Source organism: Protobothrops mucrosquamatus, unplaced genomic scaffold, assembly GCF_001527695.2.
Source record: "Protobothrops mucrosquamatus isolate PMUCROS unplaced genomic scaffold, P.Mucros_1.0 scaffold_257, whole genome shotgun sequence".
NCBI classification, from domain to species: domain Eukaryota; kingdom Metazoa; phylum Chordata; class Lepidosauria; order Squamata; family Viperidae; genus Protobothrops; species Protobothrops mucrosquamatus.
The window spans coordinates 4,007,560-4,020,585 of NW_015386333.1; the positions used below are offsets into that span (position 1 = coordinate 4,007,560).

Sequence of the window (13,026 nt, forward strand, 5' to 3'; positions counted from 1 at the left end):
CATTAGTCTTGTTGTTCATTCATCTCCATATCAGATACCAGGATGTTCTTCTCAGCAGATTCACTAGGACTTGCATTGGTGCGGCTATAGCGAGCACTCTCAAATGTCCCTCGTTCTGAAATCCATCTGCGCTTATACAGATAGAAGGCAACAGCTACCAGTACACAGAGTGCTAGAGAGGAGAGGATGACTACAACAATGGTTTTTGTGTTTTCCAGGAAAGCTGCAGTAAAAAGAGAAAGGTTAGGAGGAAAGATCCATTTTGTAGCTAAACCGTATTCAAAGAAGAATGAGCAAAATAATTTTGTGTGTAAAACTGACCAATAACAACAACTTGATGAACACTAAGAGATGTATCACTGAAGTTGGGAGATTCCAATCTATTTAGAAACAGTGTATATTTCATCTAAATACTTTGCTTACTCGTAGACTTTGTCAAACTATTCAAAATAGCCATAATCTGCAATTATATATAGATGTGCTAAATTCAACTTGTTCAATTATTTCTACCACTTTCTTTCAAATAATAACAGATAAAATCTAAAGGACTTTCTCTTCAATAGTAAATGATGCTCTACAAACTTTTTCCATACAAGGCATCATGGACTACAAACCCCATGGTAGCATCCATGCAAAATTATAAACTACATGTCTCTTACTCCCCCCCCCCCCCCAAATATGAAGAGATATCAAAGCATCATCTTTGGTAAAGTCAATGGACTCTCCAGTCCTATTTAAAATGACCTAATCCTGATTATAATTCTCAAGTCAATGCTTTTTTCACATCTAAGGCAGGTTGGTGTTGGTGGTAAAAGAACAGGGCAGGAGGCAGGATGAAGAATTAAAGAAAGTCTATTTCTAGCATGCTATCTGCCTTTGTTACACTTACCTAATATAATTTAAGTAGGGGGAATCATTAAGTTGAACAATCTTCTTCAAATACTTGCCATACCCACAGTGCAGAATATATTTATTTTTTATTAGTTTGGTTTATCTTCTGTTTTTTATTCAGTTTGAGCACTCATATGCAAAACCTAATTAGAGCAACTTTCACCCTATTAATTTCAACAGTGGTATTAATAGGTGTGTTGGGTTAGGCAACCCAAGTAGGCTATAAAGGGGCAAAGCATACCTGATTTGGAGATGGAGCTTCCTTTCACTGCCATGGAAAATACAAAGAAATAAAAATGTCAGCTTCCTGTCCCAATATCATTTGACCTACCTCTCTAATGCTGTTCAAGCTATTCCATAATGACTCATATTCTGCTGTAGCATCTCCTGAGTTGTGATCAAATATTTCTTGATTTCAAACTACGTATCTCCAATTTAGTCACATACTCACAAGGAGGTAGATCATATTTACATGTAGTTGAGCCCTTAATTTTTGTCCTCCATCATAATATTAAACAAATTAAAATACTTTAATTAATCCAACTTAGAAAAATGTGAACATATGCAAATCTTTCTAGATTCCTACAATGCTTAATCAGGCAGAATGGAAACGATTATGTGTAATCCACTCACTGTCTCCCCTTTATCTAATAAGGGTTTCTCTTTTAACTCTTTTTCATTTTGCCTCTTAAAGAATTCCATAAACCTGCAGAATATTGCAGATTCTTTCAATTTTAGTTGGTCCAATCAAAGACCCAATTCTAACTTAAGGCTACCACAAACCAACCACAATTTACAGGAAAGTAAAGAACTATACAACCCAAATCTTGTCTAAACCAATCAGCCACTTATCTGCCCACTGGCCCAAAGTCTTCCTGACTCCTCAAATTCATCCGCACGTCTTCATGAAAATATTTGCTTTCCCCCTATAAAAACAGATCGTTCCAACCATAAAATAGTATCTGTTATAATTTGCTCTTGTCCTAAAATATATGGATAGGTAAGAACTTCCAGCTCCAGTTTGCATTCTCTAATGCTGCAGTTCACCTTAGGGCCATTAAAAGCCTGCCCTGATTTTATCTCGACAAATTTAATTCATTTCCTCACCTCGAGTTGTCTTACAGATGACTCCCATTGTTACATTTGAACAAGAGCCCAGACGCCATACCCCATTGCTGCTCTGGATCCAATAGCAGCTATTTGGGCTGATCATGCTTGGTCCTGTGTCATGTTGTCCCCAGTTAGAATAGTTTACAGCTGTGCTGTCATGCCACACAAGTGTGCCCCCTGTGCAGAAGGGAGAAACATGCTTTGTGTGATTAATGAAAGAGCCATTCTAGAGTAATACATGAGAATCTCCTTAGACCACCAAATGTTGGAAAGTAGCAAAAGGCAGTAGCATAATCATTAAAACATTTGACCAGGACTGGGAATGCACCACCCACACCCAGTCACTCTTTGTCAACCCAGCCAAGTTCATGGGTTTATTTTTGTGGGAGAAAAAGTAAAGAAAGATCCCATGTAAACCACCTTTGGAGAAACAGAGGGATATAAAGCTAATAAGTACACTGTCAAAGTATACTTTCAGAGAATGACTTTCCAGCAAAGCACATTGCTACAAATCAATTTCAAAGTTATCAAAGTTGTCTAAGTGCTAAACAGTAAAGCAGTCTCTCAATTCTGCTTGATTTACCTTTGGGATTAAAGGACATCCCCAGCCATACTCCTTTGGCTTGGCTCTCATAAACTTGTAGATGTTGCCAAATAAAGATATTCTCCATCTCATCTAGAATGGACAGCATCATACCTCCAACTGTGGAGAATAGAAGAGATGCAACAGCCTGAAAAATTACAGAACAGTTTACACTTCACTGGGAGAGAGAAACTTTGCCGTAGTTCAGAGGCCCTTAAATTACGCAATTCTCCTCATATGAAGGCTATTCACCAGAATAAATATGCAATATATTTTACAATTGTGTTTTTTAATTCTAGAATATATTGCATATTTATTCTTGTGAATAAATGCATTTGGTGAATTTCTGTAAGACTGACGTTTACAAGAAACACAACTTCACATACATGGGTATCTGCTGGGAGGGTCCAACTCTACAAAATGGCAGCATCATAATCAATGCTCTACCTCTTTTATATGTGTGTTTGACAACACAGCAGATATAAAAGGATGGGATTTTAGTCAAGATGCCATATTTATCATCCTGCTGATTTTGATTTTTTTAAAAATTATCAAACTTATATGCCATCTATCTCATCAAAGCCAACTGTAAACAGTGTACAAACATTCAATAAAAATACCATATATAATTTTTTAAAAATAGAGACCATAAATTTAAAATACAGTTAAAATTAAATTGACCAAGATGGAGAAGAATGGAGCAACTGAGACTTATTGGGGTCCTAGGTCAGTTGGCAGTGGCAGGTCTTCAGGCCCTTTCAGAAAATTGAAAGGGTAAGTACTGATCTCATCTGGGGGGAATAGTATTCCAGAGAAATGGCCCTTTCTCTGGGGCCTTGCCAGCCAGAATGCCTTAACTGCAGGGTCCGTAGTATTATTCTTGTGACAGCATGGATTGATAGGCTAATCTTATCAGGATGAAATGATTCCTCAGAAAACTTGAACCTGGATTTTCACCACCACTCCATCCCACCAACCAACTGCATATATGCTATTCATCCATCCATCCATCATTTGTATCCCATCTTTATTATTTTTACAAATAATTCAAGGTGGCAGACATATCCAGAACACTTTCTTCCTCCTATATTCCTCACAACAACCACCCTGTGAGGTGAGTTGGGCTGAGAGAGCGTGACTGGCCCAAAATCATCCAGCTGGCTTTCATGGCTAATACATGACTAGAACTCACAGTTTTCCAAGTTCTAGTTGGAAGCCACCTGGAGTCACGTGGAAGCGAGATGGGCAGCAAACATATGTAATAAATAAATGCATGCATACATACATAAGTACATTACTTAGCTGTAATCCTTAAAAAGAAATCTTGTTGCCAATTTTACAAAATAGGATTGCTTGGAGGCCTAGATTGTGCTTCCAAAAATCTTCCTCTTTGACCTGGACTGAATCAGAGATTTTTTGATTTGCTTCAAGCTGCCCAGTTGTAAGAAACAGATGCAAAAGTGTCTATGGAAGATGCTGATGCTGAACGCCCTGCTTGTAACTTAACCTGCTCTTTTTAGCTATTATCAACTGCTTATCTGTACTGAGTTCCATTCTAAAGTAACTGAGAAATGCAAACTGTCCAGGAGAGATGCTTCACAAGAAGCAAAAAAGTGTCAGAACTTGCATGAAAGAGACAGAAACAAATAAAAGTCCTCAAGCTGAGAAGAGGAAGATGAGGACAAATTGCTGCCTACAGCCTCCAAGATATCCTATCACCCCAGAGAGATCTTAAACAATATCGAACATTTGTTATATTAATTTATTCAGGATCTGAAGCTGGAGTGGGAGAAATCCTTTATTCAGTAAAAGAAGATGTAGCAGGTATGTAATGTCTGAAGAGAATCAATAAATAGTTCAAAGTTTTACCAAAGTTTTACCAAAAAAGTTATAAGACATTGCTCAGATATCTACAAGTAGTCCTCGACTTACATTTCAATTAGTTCATTTAGTGACCATTCAAAGTTGCAATAGCACTGAAAAAGTGACTTATGACCATTTTTCACACTTATGACCATTACAGCATCCCCATAGTCAGGTGATCAAAATTCAGATGTTTGGCACCTAACTCATATTTATGACAGTTGCAGTGTCCCGGGGTCATGTGATCATCTTTTGTGACCTTCTGACAAGCAAAGTCAATGGGGAAGTCAGATTCACTTAACAACTGTGTTACTAACGTAACAACTGCAGTGATTCACTTAACAACTGTGACAAGAAAGGTCATAAAATGGAGCATTTAACAACTGTCTCACTTAGCAACAGATATTTTGGGCTCAATTGTGGTTGTAAATTGAGAACTACCTGTAGTCAGGCCATGTTTCAAGTACAAAACAGCCTCTAGCATAAAAAATAATTGAGAAAGACATTATGAGTCTTAAAATGCCTCTGGCAGATCCTAAATAACATAGCAGATGAAAAAAAACAGAACAATACCATGATAAATTATATAGAAACAAAGGTAATAATCTCTTCCTAGATCTACATTTGTCTGAAAAGGGCATACATAGTCAAAGAATTCAAAATTACAGGCTTGCAAAGTTAAAATAAAATCAAGAGTTATTGTAATTAAGTTTCTAAATTAATGTACCAGAGATAAAATTCTTAGGAAGCTCACAGGCTGAAGAAAATGAAGTGGGGACATTCATCAAACTATTCTACAAAATGTAATTGCATTCAAGTCTATAACAGAACTGTTGATAGAAATGGGAAATTGCTGTGAATGGAGATGTCCATGGTAACTTTTACAACTACAAAGAACAGAGATAATTTCTATTATTCAGGCCTTGAATCAAATTCTGGCAGACTTGAAGATTCCCATGATGTTGACAAAATGAAGAATTTGAACATTAAAATAGACACAGTTCCAAAAGGATGATCAAAAGGTAAATATAATAAAGGAAACCATATTGACCAGTTAGGAAGTACCGTGTTTTCCCAAAAGTAAGACCTGTCCTGAAAATAAGCCCTAGCTTGACCTTTGGAGATGGGCCTAATATAAGCCCTACCCCCAAAATAACCCCTAGTTTTGGGGTGAGGTGCACACCTAAAAATTAAGCTAGGGTGGGGGGGGTGCAACTGCTCCATGCACACTGCACCCACTTACCGTGGCAGCCAGGCCTCCCATGAATCGACACCTGCCTCGCTGGCCCACTTCTTTTGCGGCGCCCCCAGCCTGCATTTCTCCATCAGAGGCTTTCAGGAAAGGCCTCTGCAGCTGAGAATGGAGCTTCAGATTCCCCTGGCCTGCATTTCGCCATCAGAGACCTTCTGGAAAGTCTCTGCAGCCAAGAACTGAGCTACAGATTCAATCCAAAATGCAGGCCGGGAGGCTCTATGTGCATCAATCCGGAGCTTCATTCTCAATTGCAGAGGCATTTTTTTCAGCCGCAGAAGTGGACCAGCTGGATGGAGCTGTCAGTGCTGCCGCAGTGAGGTAAGACCATGGAAAAGACACCCCAAAAATAAAACCTGGTACCTCCTTTGGAGGCTAAAAAAAAAAAAAGACTGTGTCTTATTTTTCAGGGAAACATGGTAGTATAATATATAAAACTTTAATTTGCATCAGGACGTAAAGAAATATAGTTAAATTATAGCTAATTTATTAAGGTAAGGATAAATTTTATTGGGCAGCAAAACCCTTCCCCATTTAAAGCGTAAAGGGGCCAGAACAAGGTGGGGAGTTGGTTAGGAGGTGAACAAGAATATTAAGAATTTAGGGATCATTATAGGGGAGAGATTTGTGGGCACTGATGGCTTTGATGAGGGCTGGGAGTTTCAGAAGGGAAAAGCAACAAGGAACAAAGTACAGTCAATGAAAAGTTTATTCTTAAAAGCCTAGAATAAATTCAAATCATTTTAAGACATGCCAGGTATACATAGCAGCAATAATATTTCATGTGTAATATTTGTACATTTATCTAATTGATTGTTGGAGAATTGAGAAATCCAATTTAAAAGATGAAATTTTAAGATAGACACTTAAAGCAGGGAAGACAGTAATGAATTTTTGAAGACAGAGAACAAATGGTCAAGTACTTTTGTAAACTATTGTAAAGTGACACTTCATAACAGGAAAAATATTTTTTTAGAAATTTTAAATTTTTTAACAGACAAAAAAAATTATGGACATAGAGGCTGACATTTTGACTTGCAAAATATGTCATATCTTTGAGCTTATGCCCACAGAAGACCCAAACTATATATATATATATATATATATATATATATATATATCAAATGTAAATCATATGAATTACTAGAAGAAAAAGTAAAGGGTCTAGAAGCAACTCTAGCCACTCTGAAACTCAATGAACAAAGTGAGATTCTCCAACCTAAACAAGAAGACTGCACCAAAATAAAACACAATAGGGAGCAAACAGCTTCTTAAAAGAAGACCTCATATATGAACAAAAAGAAGACAATTGATACATCCAAATGGAACACAATTGGGAACAAACAGCTTCCAAAAAATTGACCCTATACATGAACCTAAAGAGGAAGACCGATGGAAACATGTCACTTTTAGAAGAAAACAGCAATCAAGAGCAAAGCCGCTATTACTATGTTTCCCAAAAAATAAGATGCACCCAGAAAATAAGCCCTGGCATGATTTTTAGCATGCGCCTAATATAAGCCCTACCCCCAAAATAAACCCTAGTTAAGAGCCTGCCCACTTCATCACATCATCTGGTTGCTTGCTGCCACAACGGGACAGGAGGCTGTACAATGCTCTAGTGCCCCTGCCACGAGGTGAAGCGAGGTAGATGGGGGGGAGCTGCCCCATGCCCCCGCGCACCTTAGGGCCCCTACAGCCAGGCCACTCACCGCTCGGCAATGAACCCCTGCCTGTTCAATGATCCACAGCCCCTGCTTCGCCTCCTCCCACCCTGCTCCCCATTCATGCCTATATTGTATGGTTTAAATGTCGGCAGCTCTGGAAGCCGGTGGTAGGCTCTCTGCATCATCCCAGGGCTGCGAGTTTCAACCATCTGGCTCTGCCCACACAGCCCACACAGCCACAAGACAGTTATACCAGGGCTGGCGATAGGGGTGCTTTGAAGATCGCGCTGCTGTGACTTCAGCCACAGAAAGCCTACTACCGGCCTCCAGAGCTGCCGACATTTAAACCATACAATACAGGCAGTGAACAGGGAGCAGGCAGTACGAGGCGGCACCGTAAAACCCAAGTGGCAGGCGGAGGAGACGACAACTGCCAATAGGCAAGTGATCTGCAGGGCAGGGCAAAGCAGGGCAGTGGTGGACGCGGCTGTTGTGCACCGGTGCTGGAAGCCTTTCGCCATCACTGCCCGCTAGCTCTGAAATGGTGGAGGGGGACCAGGTAAGGGGGCCAAGCCTCCCCCACCCACCCTCCATAGCATGGCAGTCCAGCTCAGGAGGGGAGTGAAAGGAAAGAGGTGGGCAGCTGGATCAATGAACAGGTGGTCGCCGAGCAGGGAGTGACCTGGTTGCGGGGGCCCTGAGATGTAACAGTTCCACCCCCACCTGCCTCACCTCACCTCACAGCAGCAGCACTGTCAGCACTCTTTGCCTGTCAGACACCTGCCGAAGCCACACAGGGCAGGGGAGGTGCATGCCACCCAGTCCTTCAGCTGCTCCCGCCTGTCTGTGCTGCTCTCATTGCCTGAAGGGCACGTTCCACTGGCACTGCCCTGGGAAGCACTGCCACGGGCAAGCATGAGTGCAAGGTGCGTGGGGCAGCTCCATCCCCCACCACCTGTCTCGCCTCACCTCATGGTGGCATCTCTCACTCACCTGTGCTTCACACCCTGAGTGTGCCAGCCAAAAGGTGGTGGGCTGCGGCTACTGCAGGATACCTTCAGCCCCCACACACTCACCGACTCCTGGAAAAATAAGATCCCTCGAAAATAAGCCTTAATGGGTCTTTTGGACCAAAAATAAATATAAGACCTGGTCTTATTTTCGGAGAAACACAGTATCTATCCTAGCCCACTCCAATGAATCTAAAAACAATAACAAGAGATTATGAACAGCTAGGGAAGGCAGTTAAAGAATTAGGAGCTCAAGTGGTCTTTTCATCTATATTTCCAACAAAAGGCCAACATCCAATGAGGGAGCAAAGGATTTTAGAAAAAAAACCACTGGCTTAAAAAGTGGTGTCATTAAAAGAACTTCGATTTCCTAGACCATGGTCTGCCTTACCTACATGAAGGGCTACTTACTGGGAAGGGATGGAGTGAACCTCACAAGAACTGGAAAGAATATATTTGGAAAACAACTGGTTCATCTTATCAGAAGGGCTTTAAATTAAAATTGAGGGGGGAGAGGGTCAATCTTCAAGACCTTTAGAACCTAATTCTAAGCAAAAACCACTAGATAACCAATCATATAAGGAGGTAGGGAGTAAAGAGAAAGAAGAAGAAAAGGAAAAACACAATGAAGTAGAGAGTGATGGAAAGGATGGAAACTCAGATACAAAGTAGGAGATATAAGAAACATACCCAAGACCCATAAAGGACTCAAATGCCTATACATGAACGTTCAGAATTTAGGGAACAAACAAGGTGAACTTGAAGTACTAATACATGAAGGTAAATATGATATAGTTGCCATTACTGAAACATGGTGGGATGAAACTCATGACTGGAATGTACTGATGGAAGGATACAAACTATTCAATAGAAACAGACTTAACAAAAGAGGACGTGGACTTGCATTATATATAAACGATCATTACATCTCTACAGAAATCCATAAAACCAAGGACGAAAACCTCCTAGAATCCATATGGGTCAATATAAAAGGAAAAAAGAACGACATTGCTATAAGCATATACTACAGGCACTCAACCGAGCAGAAGAAATAGATGAAGTTTTTTGTAAACAATTAACAAATGTACATAGGAAATATATCACAGTAGTAATGGGAGACTTTAACTACTCTGATATCAACTGGGAGACAAACTCTGCAACCAGAGTTTGTCTCCCAGTTGATTCCTAACCAACCGAGCTGACAACTTTGTCATCCAAAAGATAGAGAGAGGAATTAGAGGAAAAGCTATATTGGACCTAATTCTTACTAATAGAAGTAGTTGAAGTTGCCAGAACTTTGGACAAGAGTGACCATGTTAAATTGGAATTCAATATAATGCAAACACAAGCAATAGAATATAATCCAGCCAGTGTCTTAAACTTCAAAAGAGCTGATTTTAACAAACTCAGAGAGAGTCTAAGAAAAAAAATCCATGGATGAAAATCCTAAACGGGAAAATAACTCAAGAAGCATGAGAAACTCTGAAAAATATGATCATAAAAGCCCAGTCCAGCACAATACCATTGAAAAAGAAAAACAAGAAATCCAAGAAGAAACCAGCATGGTTGCACAAAGATTTCTTTGGCAAACTGAAAGACAAAAAGGACAAGTACAAAAAATGGAAAGAGTGACACATAACTAAGGCAGAGTATCAGCAGATAGCCCAAATCTGCAAAGATGATGTCAGGAAAGCAAAGGCTCAGAATGAACAAAGATTTGCAACAAAAGTCAAAGATATTAAAAATAGTTTCTTTCAACATATAAATAACAAGAAAAAGTCAAGGAAACAGTAGGTTCACTTAAAAGAGAAGATGGCAAGGAAGTAACACACATAGTAGAAAGCACAGCAACAAGACCCAAAGATGCTTTTCAAAAGCCAACTGGACTTTTTTTTATTTTTTTTCCTTTGAAGGTATTGCTTCTCATCCAAGAAGTCTCCTCAGAACTGAAGAAGCTTCTTCAATGAGAAGCCAAATATCTTCAAAAGGAAAAAAAAAACCCTCCCAGAATTCTGAAGAACTGAAGCAGCTTCTTGGATGAGAAGTGAAACGTCTTCAAAGAAAAAACAAGAAAGCCCAGTTGCCTTTTGAAAAGCACCTTTGAAACAACCATGACCTGAATCACTGAGAATCTCCATAGACAAGTTCTAGGACATTATTTGAAGGGATCAAAAAGCAATATTATAAAAGTACAGGGAAGGGATATGGAGTTGGATGTCTAGGGAGATTCTCAATCATCCAGGTGATGGGTGTCCCAAAGGTGCTTTGTCAAAAGGAAACTGGACTTTCTTGGTTTTTCCTGGAGTAAGAGGTGGCAGAGAGAAAGTAGCAGGCAGCAGAGAGAAAGCAAAACTGCTTAACTCATCTTTCCATCAGTCTTCATGCAAAAAAAAGCCCAATCTACCAAAAACCTAACTGTAAAAGACAGACTAGAAATAAAAATCACAATAAGCAAGAAAATGGTTAGAGAACACCTATCTGATCTTCATAAATATAAATCACTGGAACCTGATGGATTACATCCCAGAGTTCTGAAGGAACTGGCAGATGTTATTTCAGAACCATTGTATCTTTAAAAAATCTTGGAACACGGGGGAACTACCAGAGAATTGGGAAAGATCTGATGTGGTTCCCATCTTCAAAAAAGGGAAAAAAACAGACCCAGGAAACTACAGACCAATCAGCCTAACATCAATACCTGGAAAGATACTGGAAAAGATAATAAAAAAACAGATATGCGAATATCTAAAAACAAATAAAGTTATAACTAGAAGCCAGCATGGGTTTGTTAAAAATAGATCATGCCAAAGCAATCTGATTTCATTATTTAACAAAGTGATTAAATTAGTAGACCAGCAAAATGTTGTGGACATAATATACTTAGACTTCAGCAAGGCATTCAACAAAGTAGACCATAACCTACTTCTTGGTAAGCTAGAAAAATGTGAGATAGACAACATCACCACCAGATGGATTTGTAACTGGCTGAGAAACTGTACTCAATGAATAGTTCTATATGGAGGAAAGTAAGCAGTAGGATACCATAAGGTTCTGTCTTATGCCCAGTACTCTTCAATATTTTCATAAATGACTTAGATGAGGGAATAAAAGGATGAGGAATCTCATCAAATTTGCAGATGACATTAAACTGGCAAAATAGCCAACACTCCAGAAGACAAGCTCAGGATCCAAAAAGATCTTGACAGACTTGAACAATGGACCCTATCCAACAAAATGAAATTTAATGTGGAAAAAAGCAACATTTTACATTTAGGCAGGAAAAATCAAAGGTTTAAATACAGATTAGGCGAGACCTGGTTCAAAAACAGCAAATGTGAGAGGGACCTTGGAGTCCTAGGGGATGATCACTTGACTATGAGCCAACAGTGTGCAGCAACAGCCAAAAAAGCTAATACAGTCCTGGATTGTATAAACAGAGGCATAGAATCAAGATCGCACGAAGTATTAGTACTGCTTTATAAAACCCTAGTGAGACCACACCTGGAATACTGCAACCAATTTTGGTCACTATACTACAAAAAAGATGTTGAGACTTTGGAAACAGTACAGACAAGAGCAACTAAGATGATCAAAGGCCTGGAGATTAAAACATATGAAGAACGGCTGCAGGACTTGGGTTTGGCTAGTCTAAAGAAAAGAAGAAATAGGGGTGATAGATAGCAATATTCAGTATTTGAGGGGCTGCCACAAAGAAGAGGGGGTCAAATTATTCTCCAAAGCACCAGAGGGCAGGACAAGAAACAATGGTTGGAAACTGATCAAAGAGAGAAGCAACCTGGAATTAAGGAGGAACTTCCTAACAGTGAGGACAATTAACCAGTGGAACAGTTTGTCTTCAGAAATTGTGGGCACTCCATCACTGGAGGTTTTTAAGAAGAGACTGGACAGTCACTTGTCTGAGATGGTATAGGTTCTCCTGCTTGAGCAGGGGGCTGGACTAGAAGACCTCCATGGTCCCTTTGTATTCTATTCTAATCTAATCTATTCTATTCTGTTCTGTTCTGTTTCGTTTCATTTCTATTCGTTTGTTAAAAACAGATCATGCCAGAAAATCTTATTGCCCTTTTTTTTTTACAATGTCACATAATTAGTGGACCAGCTAAATGCTGTAGATATAATTTACTTGGACATTTGATAGGCATTTGATAAAGTAGATCACAACCTATTATTTGATAAGACAGAAAAATGTGGATTAGAGCAGATGGATTTGTAACTGGCTGAGCAACTACATTCAATGTGTAGTCCTTAATGGAAATGCATCTACATGGAGAGAAGCATGCAGTGGGGGACCTCAAGATTCTGTCTTAGGCCCAATACTATTCCATATCTTCATAAATGATTTAGATGAAAGAATAGAAGGGGAACTCATCAAATTTGCAGGTAACACCAATCTGACTGGAACAGCCAACACTCCAGAAAATAGGATCAAGATACAAAAGGATCCTGACAAACCTGAATACTGGGCCCTATCTAACAAAATGAAATTCAGTGGTGATAAAGTAAGTTTTACACTTAGGCAAAACAAAAACAAAAAAACCCAAATGCACAGTATAGAATAGGTAGTTCCTGGCTCAATAATAGTAACTGTGAAAAGGATCTTGGATCTATATATGAGTCAGCGGTGTGCTG

At 39.4% G+C, this 13,026-nt stretch overlaps 1 protein-coding gene across 1 annotated transcript in view; it reads right to left on the reverse strand.

The window, feature by feature from the left end:
* Positions 1-13,026, reverse strand: part of MRC2 (mannose receptor C type 2) — a 130,081-nt gene continuing 117,055 nt past the window's right edge. Inside the window, exons 27-30 of the mRNA XM_015831512.1 lie at positions 2,585-2,704; positions 1,999-2,178; positions 1,133-1,159; positions 1-223 (exon numbers count right to left, since the gene is read on the reverse strand). Coding sequence (XP_015686998.1) covers positions 3-223; positions 1,133-1,159; positions 1,999-2,178; positions 2,585-2,704 — 548 coding nt within the window. The 3' untranslated portion in view covers positions 1-2. The remainder of the gene's footprint in view (positions 224-1,132; positions 1,160-1,998; positions 2,179-2,584; positions 2,705-13,026) is intronic.